We start from the raw sequence: 23,590 nt of genomic DNA on the forward strand, positions 1-23,590 counted from the left end.
GGCTGCAATGGATGGAGCCATTGGAAGTGAGCCACAGATGCATTCAGTAGCTAAGGAGCCCACATAGGTGGCTTGGAGGCACTCTGAACAGGTATTCTAGCCTGAAGTCTGACAGCAACTATGGAGGGTCAGAAATATAGCTCGACAGCCAGCCTCTGGGATGGGCAGATTGGTTTCTGCCCCTCAGAACCCTCAGAGTTCCCTTCACAGAACCTAACTACTCAGGGTTTATGTAAAGGTAGGGGGTACTCCTCACCTACAGTGATTTGGAAGGAGGAGTGTGTGTACATGTGTAGGTATATACTGTGTGTATGTGTATGTATATACTCCATGTCTCTGTGTATGTGTATGTATATGTACTTTCTATACATGGTGGCAGCACTGCTTCTAGTAGTCTGAAGAAGTGATTCCAGCTCTTCTCAGTGTTTGAGATGAGAGTAATGATACAATAACACTTATGTTAAAGAATTCTCCAATTTCTGTTTGTGAAATTTTGTGCTCTATTATGCACATTAATTAAATGATGGACAGATTCTCCAGCTACATGGTGTGGAAATGTGCATGTTATAAGATAAAGGCACATTAGGAAGAAAGGGGAGGAAAATAATTTCCAGGAAGCACTGTAAATCTGTTTGCCACAGGCAATATTGAATACAACACTGAAACCTGACAACAAATCCATTAACTGGAGGAGAGCAGATCTTAGAACATTAAATTATTGAGTGGTTCTGCCTTTGGATAAGCTCTAATAATTTTAAAAGTTTATAACTTGTTGTGCATTCTAAACCATTAAAAAATATACAAATTTGCTCATGCCTGTATTTGGAAATAGCATATCTTAGTCATTATTTTTCTTTTAAATTAAAGGTATGTCTATACGTGCAGTGCTGCAGAGATGCAGCTGTACCAATACAGCTGGGCCTATGCAGCACATCTAGAAAAGATGCTCTATGCCGATGGGAGAGAGCTCTTCTGTTGACATAAAAAATATACCTCTGCAAGTGGCATAAGCGATGTCTGTGGGAGAAGCATTCCCGCTGACATGGCGCTGTGTTCATGGATGCTGATGTCACTCAGAGGGGTGAAATATTCACCCCCTGAGTGATATACATGTTGCCAACATAGGCTGTAGTGTAGACATAATCTTAGTTTGTTTTTAGATTCCACCAAATGGGTATAGGAGTGATCAGTTTGCTATTGTACACTTGGGAACAAATTCTGCCCTCTCTTCTGCTGGTATGGAGGTCCTCTGTAGACAGTAAAACTGGTGGAATTCTGCATGCTCGGGAGCAGAATGCAAGGAACCCTGTGTCCTATCATGGTATGAGGGGGTCTACTCCTGCACTGCTGGGGAAGGAGACCTGGGCAAGCTAAGTGGAGGTGGATAAGGGAAGGAGTAGGAATGAGGTTGATGGATCTGCAACCATGTGGATATGTAACACTATCAGACCTTGGTCATCAGCAGGCAGGATTGAACCTGGGGCCTCTGGAGCTTAGTACATGAGCCTCTACTGCATGAGCAAACTCTTAGCTAAGACTATAGAGCAGACTCATTTTATCTCTCTTTCTAAATGGTCTCAGTGCCACTAAGTGGGACAGAACACCACACCCAGAAGGTGTGTGGGTTACACATACAGCAGCCAAATCCTTCCAGCAGATGTGAAGTGCAATGACCATAGGGGCAGCTGCATCGCTAGGGTTATGGGAATGGCTATAGAGCAGCCTGTAGGAGAGGATTTTTCCTTCAGGGGCATTCCCTGAGCCAAGTCTATGTACTCCAGGTTGGTGTGGGGAGAAAAAGAGGGCCCTTGGACCCCAGTTCAGCAACCAACATGCCTGGGGTGGAGTTTGCAGAAATGTGTTCTTAGGACTCCATTTGAAAATGAGGCATGCATCACCAAGTATCTTGAAAAAATCCTTGCAGTTTTTTTCCTACTTACATGGTGAAGCATGCCAATGGAAATGAATTTGGAAATAAGCCTTTAGCATATTTACTGCTGTTTACAATTTTAAAAAAAATGAAATTGTTGGTGTACATTTAATCTTTTTACTACAGTTCCATTATAAACATCATAACAAGGGGGAAATTTATTGGTGTATATTAAAGCTATTTACTGATGTTCCTTTAATAAAGATATTATAAAAATAAAAGGGGAGAACATCACTGACAAATATTCAATAACTTTTACTGATAGTTTAGAAAAAAAAGAATCAAAACAAGAGGCAGAATTCATGACCATTGTGCTACATCTGTTTGATCATTTCCCAAACCTGTCCACTATCCAAAGAAGAAATCTGTCCTTTTCCTGTTTTTAAGCAAATTCATTACAAATGTAAATGTCTTGTTTAATTACTGCTTCTTGTATATTGTATTTGTTTATCCCTATTTTAAAATATAAAAAGTAGAGAATATATAAAATGTATTAGTGGATAAAAAGTAAGGATTTAAAATATGCATATGTAAAAATAGCAGTGGGTGTCTGTTAATTAAAAATTGTGGTTCTTCTTCGAGTGATTGCTCACATCCATTCCAGTTAGGTGTGCGCGCCGCGCGTGCACGTTCGTCAGAAACTTTTTTACCCTAGCAACTCCAGTGGGCCGGCAGGTCGCCCCCTGGAGTGGCGCCGCCATGGCGCTCAATATATATCTCTGCCGGCCCACCCGCTCCTCAGTTCCTTCTTACCGCCGTGTCGGTCGTTGGAACTGTGGAGCGCGGCATAGCTGTCCTCCACGTCCCTAGCTCTCCTTGTTATCTCTCGTTATCTCTCGTATTGTTATAGTTGTTAGTTAGATTGTTAAGTATAGATAGTAGTAATTAACTGTAAATAGATTGTAAATAGTTGTTCGCCGGGGGCTTAACCCTTCCCGGCACCCGGCACCGGGCTCATGCCTGGTTCGCCGGGCTTCAAGCAGTGTGCGGCCTGCAAGAAGCCTATGCCCACCAGCGACCCCCACGACGCGTGCCTGAAGTGCCTGGGGGAATCGCACAGATCGGACAAGTGCCGCATCTGCAAGGCTTTTAAGCCAAGAACAAAAAAGGAGAGGGATCAAAGACTCCGGACTCTCCTTATGGAGGCGGCACTTGACCCGGCGGCTTCGCAGGCCGTGATCTCGGCGCCGGCACCGGATCGCACCGGCACCGAAAAGACTCCCCGGCACCGACCTTCTCCGGCACCGGGGACAGAACCAAGACCGTCGAAGTCTGCTACTCCAGCCAGGCAGACCCGACTGGAGCACCCGGCCTCAACATCGGCCGCGGCGCCGCAGGCACCGTCGACTCCGGGCCCGGCGGGTCCGTCGAGTCCGGTGCCGCCAAGCTCCCCCTTGAGATCTGGGGTCGAGATATTGGTCCCATCCATGCCGGAGACCTTCGCCTCGGCTCGGAACCTCATTGCCTTAACTGAGCCTACTCAGCTGCCACCCCCGGTACCTCCGGTGCGGGTCGCGTCTAGAGGCAAGCCAATGATGTCGGCACCGTCTAGGGACTCGCGCTCACGGTCCAGGTCCCGACGTCACGGCAGATCGAGATCTCGTCGCCGCTCGCAGTCCCGGCACCGCTCTCCTCGGCGGTACCGGTCGCACTCGCGGCACCGGTCGACCTCAAGGCGGTCCCGGTCGGACTCCAGCCGCCGATACCGGCACCGTGACTCCAGGAGCCAGTCCCGCCGTCACTCGCCGCACCGGTCGACCTCCCGGCACTGTGCTGGTGGCAGGTCCCGGTCCCGGTCGACCTCCCGGCACCGAGCTGGTGGCAGGTCCCGGTCCCGATCCCGGCACCGAAGCGGCGGCCGGTACCGGTCCAGATCCCGGCACCGAGACAGAACCCGGTCCCGGTCCCGATCCCGGCACCGTTTTGACTCCCAGTACCGGTCCCCGGCACCGAGACGTTCGTCCATGCCGACCCGCGCAGACCCTTACCAACCAGGGTCAGCCCCGCCGTGGCCTTCTAGACAGCCGTCGGTCTCCTCCCAAACGGACAGCGGGTATGCGCTGGGCACCGACCGGCAGGCGGCGCTATTTAACGATCCGCCACAACACGACCAAGGCCCGCAGCAATGGGGGTTTTGGACACCCTGGGCATACCATCAAGCCCAGGGGCCCCAACAGCTCCCTGCTAGGCCTGCGACGGTGGAGCACAGGGCGCCGGAAGCCTCATTGTCTCGCCCCCCTCCCTCCCCGGATGGGGAGGAAGGGTCCAAGCAGCAAGACTCCGCTCTGGCTCCTGAGGCAGAGGCGAGGGCCGAGGGAGACCCTCCATTAGACACTCTCTTGCCGGGGGTCTCCTCATCTTCCTCCCCTGATGAAGCGGTGGCTGGTACCTCCTCCAGTAGCCCCCCCCCCCCCCCGCTGGATCTCAGGGCGCACCAAGACCTCCTCAGGCGAGTAGCTCAGAATCTGAGTCTACAAGCCGAGGAGGTCTCGGAAATAGAGGATCCGATCGTTACCATCCTCTCATCGGATGCTCCCACCAGGGTCGCCCTGCCCTTCATAAGGACCATCCAGGCCAACGCCAATACCATCTGGCAGTCTCCGGCCTCCATCCCCCCTACGGCGAGGGGCGTCGAGAGGAAGTACATGGCCCCTTCTAAAGGCTATGAGTACCTCCATATACACCCGACACCGTGTTCCCTGGTGGTACAATCAGTGAATGACAAAGAGCGTCATGGGCAGGAAGCTCCAGCCCCCAAATCCAGAGAGGCCAGGCGAATGGACCTCCTCGGCCGTAAAGTATACTCGGCTGGGGCGCTGCAGCTCAGGGTTTCGAACCAGCAAGCCCTGCTAAGCAGATACGCCTTCAACTCCTGGGTGGCAGCAGACAAATTTAAGGAGCTGCTGCCGCAAGACGCTCGCCAGGAATTGCAGCAAAGAATCCTGTGGCACCTTATAGACTAACAGACGTTTTGGAGCATGAGCTTTCGTGGGTGAATACCCACTTCCTCAGATGCATGTAATGGAAATATCCAGGGGCAGGTATATATATGTGAGCTAGCAAGCAAGCTAGAGATAACGAGGTCAGTTCAATCAGGGAGGATGAGGCCCTGTTCTAGCAGTTGAGGTGTGAAAACCAAGAGAGGAGAAACTGGTTCTGTAATTGGCAAGCCATTCACAGTCTTTGTTCAATCCTGAGCTGATGGTGTCAAATTTGCAGATGAACTGAAGCTCAGCAGTTTCTCTTTGAAGTCTGGTCCTGAAAGAGAAACTGCTGAGCTTCAGTTCATCTGCAAATTTGACACCATCAGCTCAGGATTGAACAAAGACTGTGAATGGCTTGCCAATTACAGAACCAGTTTCTCCTCTCTTGGTTTTCACACCTCAACTGCTAGAACAGGGCCTCATCCTCCCTGATTGAACTGACCTCGTTATCTCTAGCTTGCTTGCTAGCTCACATATATATACCTGCCCCTGGATATTTCCATTACATGCATCTGAGGAAGTGGGTATTCACCCACGAAAGCTCATGCTCCAAAACGTCTGTTAGTCTATAAGGTGCCACAGGATTCTTTGCTGCTTTTACAGATCCAGACTAACACGGCTACCCTCTGATACTCGCCAGGAATTTGCAGCCATCTTAGATGAGGGCAAGAAGGTTGCACGCACGTCCTTGCAAGCTTCTTTGGACGCTGCAGACTCGGCTGCCCGTACCCTCACGTCGGGAGTAACGATGCGCCGCATTTCCTGGCTGCAGGTTTCTGGCCTTCCGCCGGAGCTCCAGCATACCATCCAGGACCTCCCTTTCGAAGGCCAGGGCCTGTTTTCTGAAAAGACAGACCCCAGACTCAAGAGTCTGAAGGACAATCGGGTCATTATGCGGTCCCTCGGGATGCACACACCGGGAACGCAACGCAGACCCTTCCGGCCACAGCAACAACAGCAGCGCAGGCCGTATTCCCAGTTCCGCCAGCGGCAGGACCTTAACAGGCGCCGCGGCAGGAATGGAAGGCGCAGGCATTCGGGGAACCAAGGGGGGCAGAACCAAGGCTCCTCTAAGCCCCCGCCTGGACCCAAGCCTTCATTTTGAAGGTGCGCCCGAGGGCGCAGTAACAGTTTCCCCCATGGATCCTTCCCCCCCGTTTTCCAACCGCCTTTCGTTTTTCCTCCCGGGGTGGACCCGAATAACATCGGACCGCTGGGTCTTACGCACGGTGCAGACGGGATACCGCCTGCAGTTTGTATCATTTCCTCCTTCCCGCCCCCCTTCCTCGTCCCTCTTCAGGGACCCCTCTCACGAGCAATTCCTTCGACAGGAGGTACAGACGCTCCTCAGCAAAGGAGCTATAGAGGCGGTTCTGGAAAACGAGAAAGGCAAGAGGTTTTATTCCCGTTATTTTCTGATCCCCAAGGCCAAGGGAGGCCTCAGGCCTATCCTCGACCTGCGAGAGCTCAACAAATACCTGGTGAAGTTGAAGTTCCGCATGGTATCCCTGGGGACCATTATCCCATCCCTGGATCCGGGAGACTGGTACGCCGCCCTCGACATGCAGGACGCGTATTTTCACATTGCCATTTGGCCACACCACAGACGTTTCCTTCGCTTCGTGGTGGGCCCCCTTCATTACCAATTTGCAGTCCTCCCATTTGGCCTTTCCACGGCCCCGAGGGTGTTTACAAAATGCATGGCAGTTGTTGTGGCGCATCTTCGACGCAGTCGTATCCACGTGTTCCCTTATCTAGACGATTGGTTGATTCGGGGCACGTCGGAACAGCAAGTCTGCAGCCATGTCCGCGTGATCACCGGCATGTTTGCTACTTTGGGCCTCTTGATAAACACGGACAAGTCCACCCTGATTCCCACGCAGAGGGTGGAATTCATCGGGGCCGTCCTGGACGCCACTGTGGCCAGGGCCTTACTGCCATTGCAGAGGTTCCAGGCATTGTCGGCGATCGTTCAACGACTGCGGGCAGCCCCCTTGACATCAGTGCGGACATGTCTAGCCCTGTTAGGCCACATGGCGGCTTGCACCTTTGTGACCGGTTACGCTCGGCTCCGCATGAGGCCCCTCCAGTTGTGGCTCATCGATCATTACCGGCCGGCAAGACAGCCGCTAGACATGCTGATCACAATCCCCCAAAGGGTGTTAGATTCTCTCGGCTGGTGGCTAGACCAGTCCGTGCTATGTGCGGGGCTCCCTTTCCACCCACTTCAGCCCTCGGTGTCCCTGACAACGGATGCCTCAGATCTAGGCTGGGGGGCCCACCTGGGGACCCTGAGAACGCAGGGCCTGTGGTCCCAGAAGGAGGTGGGGTTGCACATCAACATGCGGGAGTTGAGAGCGGTCCGCCTTGCTTGTCAAACGTTCTGCCATCAGCTTCAGGGTCGTTGTGTCGCGGTGTTCACCGACAACACGACGACCATGTACTATATCAACAAGCAAGGCGGCACCAGATCCTCCCCCCTGTGTCACGAGGCGATGCGACTCTGGGACTTTTGTGTAGCCCACTCCATTCACCTCACGGCTTCCTTCCTCCCCGGAGTACGGAACACGCTGGCGGATCGCTTGAGCAGGTCCTTCCTGTCGCACGAGTGGTCCCTTCGCCCGGACGTCGCCCTCTCCATCTTCCGGAGGTGGGGTTATCCCCGAGTGGACCTCTTCGCGTCCAGGGGGAACAAGAAGTGCCAAGCGTTCTGCTCCTTTCAGGGCAGGGAGCCCGGGTCGATAGTGGATGCCTTCCTTATTCAGTGGTCGACGCACTTGTACTACGCGTTTCCCCCGTTCCCTCTGGTCCACAGGGTCCTTCTGAAGGTGCGCAGGGACAGGGCTCACGTGATCATGGTAGCCCCGGCATGGCCCAGGCAACACTGGTACCCCATGCTGCTGGACCTGACCATAGCCGACCCAGTTCCCCTGCCCCTTCACCCGGACCTGATTACCCAGGAGCACGGGACCCTCTGTCACCCGGACCTGCAGTCGCTGCACCTAGCGGCGTGGCTCCTGCGTGGCTGACCGGTTCTGAGCTGCGCTGCTCCACACCGGTGAGGGAGGTGCTTTTGGGCAGCAGGAAGCCTTCCACGAGAGCGACATATTCGGCCAAGTGGAAGCGTTTCTCCTGTTGGTGCGTGGAGAGAAATCTCCGCCCTATGGAAGTTTCGGTGGCCGACATCTTAGACTACGTTTGGTCCCTCAAACAGCAAGGTCTGGCCATATCGTCGTTGCGAGTCCACCTGGCAGCTATCTCCACCTTTCACCCGGGTGCGGATGGTCGCTCTGTTTTTTCTCACCCGACGGTGTCTAGATTCCTTAAGGGGTTGGAACGTTTATACCCTAACGTCCGTCTCCCTGCTCCAACCTGGGATCTTAACCTGGTGTTGTCCCGGCTCATGGGACCCCCCTTTGAACCGTTAGCTACTTGCTCCCTGCTTTACCTCTCTTGGAAGACTGCCTTTTTAGTAGCTATCACCTCAGCTAGGCGGGTGTCGGAACTCCGGGCTCTTGTGGTAGACCCCCCATATACAGTCTTCCACAAAGATAAGGTGCAGCTGAGACCGCACCCTGCCTTTCTTCCCAAGGTAGTCTCGTCCTTCCACATCAGCCAAGAGATATTCCTTCCGGTTTTTTTCCCGAAACCTCACTCCTCAGGCAGGGAGCAGCACCTCCACTCGCTTGATGTCCGTAGGGCTCTCGCGTTCTACGTGGAGAGGACCAAGCCCTTCCGCAGATCCCCCCAGCTTTTCGTGGCGGTAGCGGACCGCATGAAAGGGCTTCCTATCTCCTCCCAGAGGTTATCCTCTTGGGTAACGTCCTGTATCAGGACCTGCTATGACTTGGCCCACGTCCCTACGGGCCGTGTGACTGCGCATTCTACCAGGGCGCAGGCGTCGTCGCTGGCTTTCCTCGCCCATGTGCCCATCCAGGAAATCTGTCGGGCAGCGACCTGGTCATCGGTCCACACCTTTGCTTCCCACTACGCCCTGGTCCAGCAGTCGAGAGAGGATGCGGCCTTCGGATCTGCAGTGCTCCATGCCGCGACTTCTCACTCCGACCCCACCGCCTAGGTATGGCTTGGGATTCACCTAACTGGAATGGATGTGAGCAATCACTCGAAGAAGAAAAGACGGTTACTCACCTTTGTAACTGTTGTTCTTCGAGATGTGTTGCTCACATCCATTCCACACCCGCCCTCCTTCCCCACTGTCGGAGTAGCCGGCAAGAAGGAACTGAGGAGCGGGTGGGCCGGCAGGGATATATATTGAGCGCCATGGCGGCGCCACTCCAGGGGGCGACCTGCCGGCCCACTGGAGTTGCTAGGGTAAAAAAGTTTCTGACGAACGTGCACGCGCGGCGCGCACACCTAACTGGAATGGATGTGAGCAACACATCTCGAAGAACAACAGTTACAAAGGTGAGTAACCGTCTTTTTTCTTTAAGTTTTCAGTGGTAAGTAATGAGTGCTTCATTTTCTTCAAACATATTTTGTTAAATCTTTGAGGGCTTTGAATCAAATTCCTCTGCCATAGATGTTAGATTATTTTATTTGAGGTTTGTATTTAATTACTATTTGATGGTATTTTTATTTATAAATGGTATACTTGATAACAAATATGACAATTTTTCCCTTCTCATAATTACTACTTAGAAAGATAATGCTGTCATGGAGCAATAGGGATGTGCCCTGCTTTAGACTTTTGAGGAAAGCACTGTAATTTTTTTTAAGAAGTCACCCCAGTAGCAGATGTTTTAGTGTGATTATGCTGAGGAAGAAGAGGCAAAAGGCTCCAGAGAACCTCCAACCAAATAAATTAATTATGGTATGTTGTAGCTAGTACTACTCTCATTGATGCCAGTGGAGCTCATCTCTTGCTTGAAATGGGAATAGGATCAGAATCATAATGTACTTGCCTAAAATGTTTTGGTTTGTCTGTGAAATTCTTCAACAGTAGAATATTGCAGACCAAAGTGTAATACAGTGTATTTTCCCTAGGATTCCCTTTGGGAGTTCGTGGGATATGCAAGCTTCTCCCAGAGGGGAATAGTATTTTTCAGGAATATTGACTGTAAAGCCTAGCATGCCAGTGAAGGATGACATTCAGTAGAGTGGTCAAAAATGAAAAAATATGTATATAAATAACAATTTTTGAAAGTTTCTGAAATGTTAATGTTTTGAAGTTTTTGAACAGAACAGATTTTGAACATTTTCATGGATTTATTTTTACCAAAAAAATCAGTTGAAAAAATTTCACTTTTTTCACATCCCCTCCTCCCCCTCCTTTCCATGGTGGTACTAGTGAAGGACGAGGTCAGAAGGAGAAAACAACAAACAATAAGATGTGAAACTTTTTTGGTTTTCAGAAAACAGACAAAAACACAATTTCAGAATATTAAAAATGTTTATGTAATTTTTGCTCCTGAAACAGGTCATTTTCTGAAGGAACATTTGTTCAAAAATGTTTGACCAGCTCTAATAGGCCTTGACCCTTCTCTGTGGAAGGCAATGGAAGCAGGATCAAACCCACACTCAGGATGTGAAACCAGGACTGTCAGTTAACTACTTCAGATGTGGAGCATTATATAACGTTCCTCTTCCATACATGCAAGAGAAATAAAATGAAAAGAGATCAGATTGACTAACCTTTATTATTCCTATAAAAAAGCTCATTTTCCTGATGAAGTGAAAAGATCCTTCCAGCTTTTTACTGTGAAGTTTTAGCCTACCTAAGTTTCTTTGCAGACTGCATCATGTATGTGTGATGTTGAACAGTATATGTTTTATGGAAATATGCTTATGAGTGTGAATATGATGTAACTGGAATATGTTTTAAGCAAAAGGTCTCTTGTAAGGTATCATAACAAAGGGTATAACCTACTGAATATATTCCTTCTTTGTATGCATGTATCATTCTTGTATCTGAAGCTAGAAATATGAAGTATAACTCTGAGGTCCTGTTGTAATTATGCAATGTGTGGGCCTTTAACGGTGGTTTAGAATCTTGATGACTCCCATTGACTAGAACAATTGGTTGTAAATGGTTTATTTACCTGCAAACCTTCCTGTGTACATGTGGGCCAACCCAGGAAAAATGGAGACTAGGGGTTTTACAGTGAAATGTGACCGTGTCACATGATACTGGAATCCATCTTAATCCTTTTACTTTTCCATTGATGAGGCAGGGGTGGGGACAAGCACAGACAAAAGATTCCCACTTTGTGCCAAAGCTATAAAAGGGTGTGGAGCAGGACAAAAGGGCTGCCAGTCATGAGAAAACCCCTACTTACCACCTGAGTTTTGTTGGAACTAACAAGGACTGTACCAGGGGAAAGGATTGGGCCCAGACTAGGAAGGAGTCTAGTCTGTGAAAGAAGCTTATTGGAACATCTTTGAGGGTGAGATATTATCTGTAATCAGTTTCTTAATATATTAGGCTTAGACTTGCATGTTCTTGTTTTATTTTGTTTGGTGACTTACTATGTTCTGTCTGTTATTACTTGAAACCGCTTAAATCCTACTTTTTATACTTCATAACATCACTTTTGTTAATAAACCCAGAGTAAATTATTAATACCTGAGGGAGCAAACAGCTGTGCATCTCTCTCTAGCAGTGTTATAGAGGATGGATAATTCATGAATTTACCCTGTATAAGCTTTATACAGAGTAAACTGGATCCCATTGGGAACTGGCTCTCTGGGTGCTGGAGTTAGGTAATCTGCTAAACTGTTTTCAGTTTAATCTGCAGTTTAGGGGGCGTGGACCAAACCCTGGGTCTGTGTTGCAGCAGGCTAGCATGTCTGGCTCAACAAGGCAAGGTTCTGGAAGTCCCAAGCTGGCAGGGAAAATGGGCTCATCAGCACATCAGGTGACAGCACATCAGGTGACAGTCCCAAGGGGATCTTTGTGACCGAATCCATCACAGTATGGTCCTTTCCAAAATATTCATTTGGAAACCTGTTCTCATGGTCAAAACATTGGCTGTTCCTCATATACAGCAGCTCATTTGCCCCCTCACGATTATTGAAAGCAATAAATCAAAATAAAGGGCCTAATCCTAATTAGGGAACAACCAGGAACATGAACATGAGGAAATCTTAATTTGTCCATATGTAAATGTTTCTGATGAATACAGCAATTCTGCCACACTTTAAGAACTGGTAAACGGGGACCAAAGGGGGCCCTACCCTCACCCTTATCAGAGAATCATGCCAAGTGCCATGGCTCTGCTCCATGAGGGAGAAGTCATAGAGTGGCCATACAGGGGGGCATTCACAACTTCCACATGTTCTAGTTGCAATTTTCTCTGCAGCAGCTCAGAGGCATGGTGTAGGAGAAGGAGTTGGGGAATTGGAGGATGGCCTGGTGCTTAGCCTGGAAAACAGGAGACCAGGTTCAGTTCCATGCTCCACTACAGACTTCTTGTATGGCTTGGGGTAAGTCACTTGTGCCCAGATCCTCAAAGGTATTTATGTATTTGAAATCAATGGAAATTGTGCCTTTGAGAATCTGTGTCGAGCTCTCCCTTTGGGGATAACAGTTTTTCCCTACTTCTAGAGAGGTTGTGAGGATAAATACATTAAAGATTGAGGTGCTCACATACTATGGTAATGGGTCACATAAGTACCTCTGCTAGACAGATGACCAGTGGGTCAGTGACCGTGTGGATTGTGTACATGCATGACCACTGTTCCAGCCAACACCCAAACGCATTAGTGCTTTACCCCCTGAAAGGGAGGGAATGTGCCAAACCCCAGGAAAAGGGAGTATTTTAGTAAGAATCAAGTATAAGTAAATGACTTTTTTGTACTGAAATATTAATAATTTGTGGTTGGCTCATATGAGGTGCCAAACACGCTAATCTTCCATTACTTCGTTGGGATTTAGGATGTTCAGGCATAGAGCCCCAAATCTTGGGAGGCAGGCACATAAAAACCTTTGAAGGGCTTGGCCTCAATGTCTTGAGGAGATGCTCGCCGCCTTATAAGGATCAGACCATGATTACTTATGTGTTAAACATACAAGTGAAGCTTGAGTCATTTAATAGGTGTGTGACAATAGAAAATAAATCTTAACATGCTAAACAGAAGCTGAAACTGCATCCTTGAATTAGCAAGTTAGTCTATGATAAGTGTCAGTAGCTGGATGTTTACAACCTCTTCGCAGGTCACAATTTAGCTATGATTATGAGAGTGACAATATACATTCATTAAGCACTTCAGATGGTCAAACAAACATTTAATTAACCTCTGAGTTGATGCTGTCAAATTTTGGTACATAAAAGACCACTTTTACTTATCCCAGGTGTTTCTCTCAGTCTTTTTTCTGGGGGTCTCGGGTTTTTTAGCAAGAAAATGTCAGCTGATAACAGGGTTATTGAGAACAGCAGATAGATTCCGCATTATTTTCAGGAGTTGATGCAGTTTTTCTCCTTTTGGTCATGGACATGAGGAATTTTTCACATTTGAAAGGTCTCTGAATCTTCAGGATTTCTGACTTTGAACAAAACTGAGGAAATTAAAATTTTTTTATGGAAAATGGTAATATTGTCAGGAGATTCTAGAATCTGAATGATTGATATACTACTCTGGAAAAAAGTTCAATATACAATTCTCTGCTTTGAAGCCTTGACTTTTGGAAGTCAGACAAAAGTTGCAAAGTACAGGATAGTGAGCCATAAGTAAAATAGTTAAGTGAAGCTACAGAAAAATAGCTGCTACCCATATATCCAAGGTTACAATGATCTATCATGATTTTGTGTCATTCTTTTGAAGGACTACTTAGGTAATGAATATGGGTTTGTATCATAGTGCCAGAATTTGAGTGCTTTTATTTCTGCAATGTAATTCTAACAGTTTGAAGACTAGAAGTTCTGTGATATGAAAATGTCAGGTAGAAAGAAGGGCAGGTAACAAAGTGTTAGAACTGAATAAATAATTTCCTACTAAGAATTTAGTCCATTAATTTAGCTTCTTTCTTTACTCATTAGCAGATTGTGAATCCCAAGTTGTTGGTTTTTTTTTTGTGTGTGAGTAGTTTAGACTTTGGTTTGGTTGCATTCCATTTATTGTGAGCATTTGATACTCATATTCAAACTTACATTGTATAGGTTTAGAGGGGTAGCCATGTTAGTCTTTATCAGCAAAAACAATGAGGAAACCTTGTAGCACCTTTGAGACTAACAATAGCATCAGCTAAGAGGTTAACTAAAGGTTGTTTTGACCATCTGAAGTGCTTAATGAAGTGCTTAATGAGTGTATATTGTTACTCTCCTAACCATAGCTAAATTGAGACCTGAAAAGGGGTTATAAACATCCAGCTACTGACCTTTATCATAGGCTAACTAAATGTATCTGATGAAGTGGGTTATAGCCCATGAAAGCTTATGCTCAAATAAATTTGTTAATCTCTAAGGTGCCACGAGGACTCCTCGTTGTTTTTGCTGTAAAGGTTAGTTTTGATTGGTCCCATAAGTCACATGTAACTGAGGACAGGGATTGAAGAAACCACTGGAGATTTTAATCTCTTCAGAGGAAATACAGTAGAAATTTAGGGAGAGGTAAACAGAAGTAGGGAATTTTAAAAATTGTTGAGACCTTTTCCTTTCTGGCTCACCAATGCATCAGTGTTAGAAAAAAGTATTGATTTTTCAATTACGAAAGATTTATTGAGTAGAAATTACGTTTTCTTTCATAACACCCATACAAAGTTAGCGTGTGTGCGTTAACAGTCCTGGCTGCAAACAGACCAGTCACATCATTGTTTAGGTCACTTAGAGCCTGATTCTGAAACATTTAAGTCAATGAGAGTTTTGCTATTGACTTGAATGGGGAGCAGGATTGCTTTGAATGTGAGCCTTAATTTCCTTTATGGCAGGGGTTCTGGAGAGGAGTTTGTTAACCATGGCTAAGTCTGTGAGTCTGTCATGGAAGTCACAGATTCCGTGACTTTCGGTGACCTCTGATATCTGCAGTGGCCAGTGCTGGCTCAGGGGCTGCACCGGTGGGAGTCCTGGGCTGCATGCTGCTGCCCCTTCCCTCCCTGCACCAGTGGGGGCCTGGGCCATCTCCCCCAGCACCCATGGCACCCCTGCACACCCCCCCAGAGCATCCACCGCCCCCTGCCCAAGTTTTAGTTAAGGGTATACAGTAAAAGTCATGGACAGGTCATGGGCTGTGAATTTTTGTTTACTGCCCATGACTTGTCCATGACTTTTATTAAAAATACCCGTGACTAAAATGTAGTCTTAACTGTGGCCCTCAGCTACCTGAACAAGCAGCATCCCATCCCATATAAAATGTGCCTGTTCTGGGACAAATATTCGAACATGCCAGTTTGAAATTTGCTTTTCACAAGGTAAAGTGCTGTGACATTTGTGGGAATCAAACACAAAAGGGATGTAAGCAGGTCAGAATGAGCTAATATTTATATTCAAGTGAATGCACTGAGGAATTTGTTTCTCAATATTCTCCCAGCTCTGGTGGACATGGATCCTAATGTTTATAAGCTTCTAAGTCTATAAGCCTCAACATATATATGGTTGAAGGAATATTAAGGTGTTGCAGTTTAGTGTGAACATAGCACTGAAAGTAGAGAAGGCAGTGATGAGAATATTGTTTACTAAAACCATTTGTTGCCGAAGCATTATTGTTGAACTATAAAGACAGCAAATAGAATAGAAGATTGTGAATAATACCATCTATATTTCTGAGGCCATTTTATCTATTTCACAGCATTGCAATAACACTGACAGTACTTAAATTCCCAGTTTGCTGTAATTATGGATGTTTGATGACCTAGTACCCGGTTTAATTAACACTTCAAAGCAAGTCCCTTTGAAGACTATTGTACAAACATGTAAAGAAAAGTTATCTTTGTTATATTATAATGTTACAACCATTGTTTGCAAAAGCAAAGCTTACTAAGATTTAAAAAGGATTATCTATGACAGGCTGTCTTGCAGGGAAAAATACATTATCTGTCTTATCTAATAAAGATAGATGAAGGCTTTTTTACTTATTGGTGCTGAGCTTCTGCAAGGTTCTGAGCACCCTCTTCTCCAGCAGAGCTCAGAGTTGTGGATGCAGAATCAGGTACTGTCTGTGGATTCAAATCAATTTCTACATTTCCCTTTTCGATCATTTCAAAATACATGCTAGTGTTACACCGAGGAAATACAGGGTTATGTTAGTGCTAAGTGTCATTCAGGCACTAGACAGAATTGGCCTCTTGCAATGGGTTTAGAAATTCCCGTGATGTTGCTCTGCTTATTTGCTGATCTGCTAATTACTAAATCTTCACCTACTTTAGCATAAATTATCACACTGGAGAACTTGAACAGATATTTATTGTTGACTATTTTATCACTTAAATGGTAATGGAGCTTTCATCTCAGTTCAACTACACCACAAATACAGCGGGAAACATCCTCAACTCGTGTACAAGGGCACAGTTATGCTGATTTACATCATCTGAGGGTTCGGCCCATTAACTCTAGTCCATCTTTCCTAGGCAGTCTCTCACATTCTTCCCCGAGCTGACTTCTTGGAGCAGAAGGCATATTCATAAGGCAGGACAGTTGAGCCGTAGGAATAATGCTTCTTTTTCACAAGAGGTGTTTACAAAAAACACTGAATCAAATTGAACTTCATTACCATACTATTCTGCTGTACTATCGCTTTCTCTAACTGCCACATGATTGCATGTTTAATGCATAATGTATCAGTTGGTGCCAAAGACTGTATCTTGGCTATGCTTTCAGACAGTAATATGAAGCAAGACTGAGACACATTAGGAGTGACTAAATCAGAAATAGTTAGAGGTATAAAAAATATTCAAAATTAAGTGGTTGCACATAAATTAACCTTTAAATTTCATTTTTACCCCCGTTTTACTGATACAGTGAGAAAATTAAGTCTGATACTTTTGCCTTTCTTTTTTAAGCTTATGAGAGGAAGTTGTTTTGGGACTTTGGAAACAGCCCCACCAAAACTGCCGTACATCCTGCTGTCCATCATTACAGAAGAAAACTGCGAAATTCTTAAAATTTCTTCCACAGATTATTTAAGAATAAAAGAGGTAAAACTGTGATACTATTAGAGTCTTAAAACCCTTCTAAGGCAATAGTTTGAACATTCTTGTCTTCAGTGTTCTATAATTAAGTACGATCTATTTAATTTAACCATTTGATTAACTTGAAAATGCTCTAACATAAATATGTTTTCAGGTTTTTGAGTATTTGCACACAGAGGGCTCAATTTTACACCTTCTAAGGTTGAGAAGTGGTGGACAGAGGGGTCAGCTACACTACCTCATCTGCCATGTCAGGAGGCCTCTACTTTTAGCGCTTGTCTTCAGAAGCAAGCAATTTTCCTCTGCTCTTCAGCCCCAAGTGGGAGGACCAGATCTGTCAGTCTCAGGGAGGAAGCATGGCTACCACTTCTGTAATGAAATAAACACTCTCAAACAGAGGCGGCTCTAGGCATTTTGCCACCCCAAGCACGGCAGGCAGGCATCCTTTGGCGGCTTGCCTATGGAAGGTCCGCTGTGGGACCAACGGACCCTCCGCAGGCAAGTCGCTGAAGGCAACCTGCCGGCAGAGCACCCCCAGTGGCTTGCCGCCCTAAGCACGCGCTTGGTGTGCTGGAGCCTGGAGCTGCCCCTGCTCTCAAAATCATTCATCCTCCTGACCGCTTCAACAAGGGCCTCCAACACAACAAAAAGCACAGCAGCAGATGATAATATAATAGGAGCCACGTAGATCAAATATTGTAAGCATAATCCATTGTGGTCATCTGAGAAGCATCAGATCAGAGGAATCCTGTTCTTGCCAAGCATGGACACTGCCATTAAAGATAAGGTATCCAGTTGTGAAATCTGCTATAAATATGGGAAAGACAATACAAAAGAACAGCTAAAACCACAAAAGACTAATGATATGTGTTGAATTATTTGAATTAAACAGGAAGAATTACCTCTTATTAGTGGAAGCAGCAAAGAATCCTGTGGCACCTTATAGACTAACAGACGTTTTGGAGCATGAGCTTTCGTGGGTGAATACCCACTTCATCAGATGCAAGTGGGCTACTATTCACATGTTTATGAAACTTGAGTTGTTCTACAACACATTATTAGTGGGCTACTATTCACATGTTTATGAAAGCTAAGTTGTTCTACAATACATCAAGTAATAATGCAATAGCATATTGAAAATCTGGTTTGCTCACCATGGATACCAGATGAGTTAAGAGCCAGCAGTTACTAAAGTTCATGTGTGGTTCACGTGGAAAATTCTCTTTTATAACTATTTACAGTTTACCCTTTCCACGCATAATCAAATAGATTAATAGAAAAGTCTGTAAAAACAGCAAAAGGTCCCTCAAGATACATATAGTCCTCCCAAGGTTTCTCATCAACCAGATTGTGCAAGAAGAACCAATCAAGAGACTGATAGAACAGATAGGGGGCAGAAAATCCAGAACCAACTTCTCCAAGCAGTGTCTTGCTACTATTTCTGCAGGAACAATACCTGATTCCTCCTCTGTCTGTCCAAGGAGCTAGGACCTTTATCTCCCTCCTTTACTGTCAATCTGGTGTATTGCTACCTATTGGGACTGATTGGCCATTTGCATGGTACTGTGTGGGTCATCATCAAAGTGCTCCAGCAAATTTATACTTTGATTAATCTCCTCCTGTGACCGTTACCACTGTACAGTTTGATGTGACAGGTAAGCTCTTCCAACAAATAATTTGGTATCTGCGATGAAGATCTTTTTGTCTTTTTCTCTGATCAAGAGTCCTTTTTTGAAATGGTCTGTGGCTGACCTCCACACTGGAGGTTAGTTGACATTTTAAGGGACCGTCTTGTAGTGCAGGTCGTAGATGCTCTATATCTATGTACATCTACACATATGCTTGGAGATAGGATCATTAGAAACTGTTGGAGGAGCTGCATTTCAAGTCTAGCTCAAGTTAGCAGATCCATGCAGGACACCAGCAACCCAAGGAGGGTTGAAAGCACTTTGACTGATGAGGGGCCTTGAATCTCTCTGCTTGATTAGTTCCCTGAGTCTCATCTGAGAGAAAAGCTGTGTGCACTGATGAGGGGGAGGAAGGTGGAACAATTGTACCAGGCCCCTGAGCTCAGGTGGGCCGCCAAAATGTCTCTCTCTGTGTAAATAAAGTGAAATGGTAGGGGTGAGGCCCCAGGAAACACAATGGGGTTGGGCCCCAAATTTCTCTCGTTGGGTCTACTGTGTCTACTGTGAGTTCCCTATTCCTGCCCCCAGTTGCTGGATGGTCTGAACTGGGATAAACTGGCTTTTCTGGGAGGTTACTTGAAAATTGTGGGAATAAAAACATTGAACTCCAAATATGGTAGCCCTAATTCTCAGGTCCATTCAAGCTATGCTTAGTGAACAAGCTAAGGGTAGAGACAAAGGCAACTTTATGCCATTCTTACACTCCCTTTTCTTTTGTATCTCACTGATGCCCTCAGATTCTGGGGCCAGCTGGTGATTAGTCTGGCCCACAATATAACTTAGAGCAGTCACAGGGCTGCTGTAAATTGTGACTGGCTATAACAGTATGGCAAGGCCATAGTGGCAGCCAGGGATCACTGAAACACAGCAGCACTATAGCCATGTCCCTTCCACCTGGCACTGGCCACTATCGGAAGACAGGATACTGGGTTAGGTGGATCTTTGGTCTGACCCAGAATGGCCGTTCTTATGTTCCCCAGGACATGCCCCAACATGTCATCTGTATCGAGGCTGTGATGGGCGCGGCCTCGACATAGCTACATAAGTTATACACCACCTAGGGACTCCCTCAACCTGGTAGAATTTTCTTATGACCATATAAACCAGTATTATGCCATATTTTTCTCCCTGGAGTAGTAAAAGATGATGGAGCAGGCCCAAAGATCTGGCCTGTTGTCTTGTTCTACTTTTAGTCTTGAGGTTGCTCAAATCATGATGTCATCCAGCAAGTAACAGATGTGAATACCTCTTTGTCTAACAGCTGGAAACATGACCACTACAACCTCTGTGAATACCCTTTCTGGTGTGATTAAGCCCAACTTTAGAATGTTTCTGTATGTCAGAGATCCTGGATGATGTTCTGTGCTAAGGCCTTATAAAGAGGTTCAGTTAAGCTTCTCTAAAGTCAGAAGAAGTCAGGAAATCAACCCCAGGAGCTGGTTACTGGTAAGCTTCAGGAGTCTTATCTTAAATTTTTTGCTCCATTTGTTTACACTCTTCAGGTTGAGGAGTACTCTTATCCCTAAAAAAGAACAGGAGTACAGACTAACATGGCTGCTACTCTGAATATTATCCCTAAAAATAGAGGAAGACTAGAAAAAAGATGGAATAGACTCCTCGGGGATTATTACTATTAATAATACATAAATGGTGATATTCTGACATTGGGACTGAATAGATACCTTCAGTAGCCAGTAAGTGTAATTGGAGCAAACTGTGATCATTTGGAGGAACGGCTCTGGAACTCTCTCTGTAGCTATTATTTTCTTTATCTAAACAAGGAAACAGCATATTGCACACAAGTAGTGGCTGAACTTCTATTATATCAGGCAGGCAAGGTACTAACAAACTTCAACAGGACTTTATTTTTAAAGTGGAAACCTCTTTATCGAGCTACTGCTGCACCCTCTGTAACTCTCACTCAGCCTCCCTAACTCTTCCCCTCTCCTTCCTGTTTCCTATCCGTTCAGACTCCCAACAGCCAGTGCTCCCAGTTCTAATAATTACAAGCAACATCTAAACACCACATTCCCTCCTCCCTTAAGAAACTCTCCCAATTAAAATAAACGTTCTAACCACAGGAACAAATAGAAAACAAGACACTATACTATTGGCAGCAATATTACGCTGAAAACACTGTAGATATTACATAACATAGTTTCTAGTCCAGACAGGTGGTCATCTGGGTCTGACAGGCCATCTCTCAAGCCCCAGTTCTAATGCAATGTCCTGTTGTGTTGATACTATGGTGAAGTCATCAAATGCAGACTGGGTGTTGGCATAATCTCCTCTTAGTGCATAGGTAGGTGCAAGATAAGAAGCATTCCATACTTGCTCATCAGAAAGTCGATAGGTGTAAGGTCCCTTCTTCGCTATGATTTTAAGAGGAGCTGTGAATTTATGGTCCCCTTTGCGTAAAATTCTAGGTTTTCGTATTCTAACGAAGGAACCACTCTCAAACTTTGGTTCCTTAGCACCCCGCCACTTCTCTTTGAAAGCCTTATACTTTGCTTGGTTCTGTTCAACTGTTTTTCTCACATCATCCTCAGTTGGGGCCTCAGCTTGTGCCTTTAACAATCCAGCAATGTTCAGTTTAGTATTCATCTGTTTCCCATGCAGTAACTCTGCGGGTGATCTTTGCATTGTGGCATGTCATGTAACCCGATATGCTTGCAAGAAATCAGTAGTGAAGGGTATCCACAATCACCCTTCCAGTTTAGCCATTTGCAAACTCCCTTTCAAACTTCTGTTAAACCGTTCGATTTCCCCATTGGCTTGAGGGTAATATAGGGATGATCTTCTGTGTAAAATGTTCCTCTTTGCTAGAAAAGTTTCAAATCTAGGGAAGTAAATTGACTACTATTATCTGAAACCAGTTCTTTGGGGTTACCTTCCCTGCTAAAAACTGAAGAGAGGAACTTAATTACTGTAGCAGAAGAGATTTGTGATGTAAACGCTACCTCAGGCCATTTACTGAAATCATCTATTAAAGTGATGGCATAACGACAGTCAATTGGAGTAGTATTAATGAGTCCTACAATGTTAATCACCACTTTTTCCCATGCAGATTCAGGAAGAGGAACAGGCTGTAATGGAGGGGTACATGTCACTGCTGTCTTATCATGCATTTGACAAGTGACACAGGATTTTATGAGTGCTTCAGTTTGAGAGTCCATCTCTGGCCACTAATACAGATCCAGTAGTTGTTGTTTGGTTCTGACAATTCCTGATGAGTATTGTGTGCCAGGTATATGAGTTTTGACTGTACTTCTTCTGGCACAAGTAGCCGATGTGTACTTTGTTGCACACAGCCATCGAGCAAAGAAGGTTCATCCCGAACTCTAAAATAAGGCAGCAAAACTGGGTCAAGAGTCTTAGAGTTACTGGGCCATCTCTTTGTCAGAAATTCCCATAATTTTTGTTGAATTGCACACACTGAACAAGCAACTTCAAATTGTTCTCTTGTAACTGCAGTAAGAGTGCTTGTAATAAGCGCAACTCCTACATCCTCATCCTGTGGTGGACCATCTGGTGAAGGCAAAGGCAGGTGAGAAAGGCAATCAGCTACCATATTTTTGTTTCCGGGCTTATATTCCAGTTCCTAATTGAAAGAGAGTAGTCTTGCAGATCATCTAGCAATCTGATGTCCTGCTCTTCCCAGTCGTTCCATGGCGAGCAACGTTGTCAAAGGGCTGTGGTCTGTGCACAACTTGAATGTGTGGCCCCACAGGTAAGTTCTCCATTTTTCAGTAGCCCAGACACAAGCAAGTGCTTCTTTTTCCACTGTAGAATATTTTCTCTCAGCATTACTTAGTGTCCTTGAAGCAAATGCAACAGTCCTCTCTGTGTTGTCCTCATGAAGTTGTATGAGGACAGCTCCAAGTCCATAATCAGAAGCATCAGTAGTTACAATTGTGGGCAATGCAGGACTGAATAGTGCAAGTACTGGACTACGTACAATCAAGTCTTTCACCAATTCGAAACTAGCTTGTGCATCCATTGTCCACACTAAGGTTGAACTTCTCTGTAGTAATTCTCATAACACTTCAATGACAGAAGCATAATTGGGAATGAATTTTGCATACCAGGAGTGTAAGACTCAAGAAGGAAAGTAAAGTTTGCAAATCTGTTGGAGGAGAAGTATTTGAAATTGCCAGGATATGATCTGGATCGGGTTTTAGTCCAGCCTGTGATATTATATGCTCCAAAAGATGAGTTCAGTTAGTCTAAATTTGCATTTGGACATATTGAGCTTGAGGCCTGCTTTGCTGATGCAGTTTAGTACAGACTGCAGGTTAGTGTCACACTCCTCAGTAGTATTTCCAAACACGATAATATCATCCAAATAGCACTGAATTCCATGTTGATTCTTCAGAATCAATTACATCATTTTTTGGAAGGCACTTGGGGCTAATGCGAGACCATATGGAACATGTTTAAAACGAAATAGTCCCTCATGTGTAATAAATGCTGTGAGGTCTTTGCTATCTTCATGCAACATAACCTGGTGGTATGTGCTCTGCAAATCAAGAGTAGAAAACATCTTTGGTCTGTGGAGTTCTTCAAATACTTCTTCTATGTGAGGAAGAGGATGGTTGTCAATCACAATAGCTTTATTTGGCTCCCTTAACTCCACACAAAGGCGAATGCCTCCACCCTTCTTCTGCATCACTACTATAGGCAAAACCAATTCCGAGGAGTTAATCTCTTCAATAATGACCTTTTGAACAAGTTTTCTAAGTTCCTCTGAAACCACTTCCTTGACTGAAAATGGTAAGCGCCGTAATTTCTGTTGTAAAGGCATCACATTATTCCGCATTTTAACTTTATGCAGAAACCCATAAGCACAGCTGAGGTTCTCCTCAACCTGGTGTTGGATCCCAGCTGAAACAGTGCTTTGCTGTGAAAG

General features: G+C 45.6%; 1 protein-coding gene across 1 annotated transcript in view; it reads left to right on the forward strand.

Moving 5' to 3' along the window:
• The window catches only part of CNBD1 (cyclic nucleotide binding domain containing 1), a 301,514-nt gene that overhangs the window by 178,113 nt on the left and 99,811 nt on the right, over positions 1–23,590 (forward strand). Inside the window, exon 7 of the mRNA XM_050941062.1 lies at positions 16,865–16,999. Coding sequence (XP_050797019.1) covers positions 16,865–16,999 — 135 coding nt within the window. The remainder of the gene's footprint in view (positions 1–16,864; positions 17,000–23,590) is intronic.

The sequence above is a fragment of the Gopherus flavomarginatus genome, chromosome 2 (assembly GCF_025201925.1).
Source record: "Gopherus flavomarginatus isolate rGopFla2 chromosome 2, rGopFla2.mat.asm, whole genome shotgun sequence".
In the NCBI taxonomy this organism is placed as follows: domain Eukaryota; kingdom Metazoa; phylum Chordata; order Testudines; family Testudinidae; genus Gopherus; species Gopherus flavomarginatus.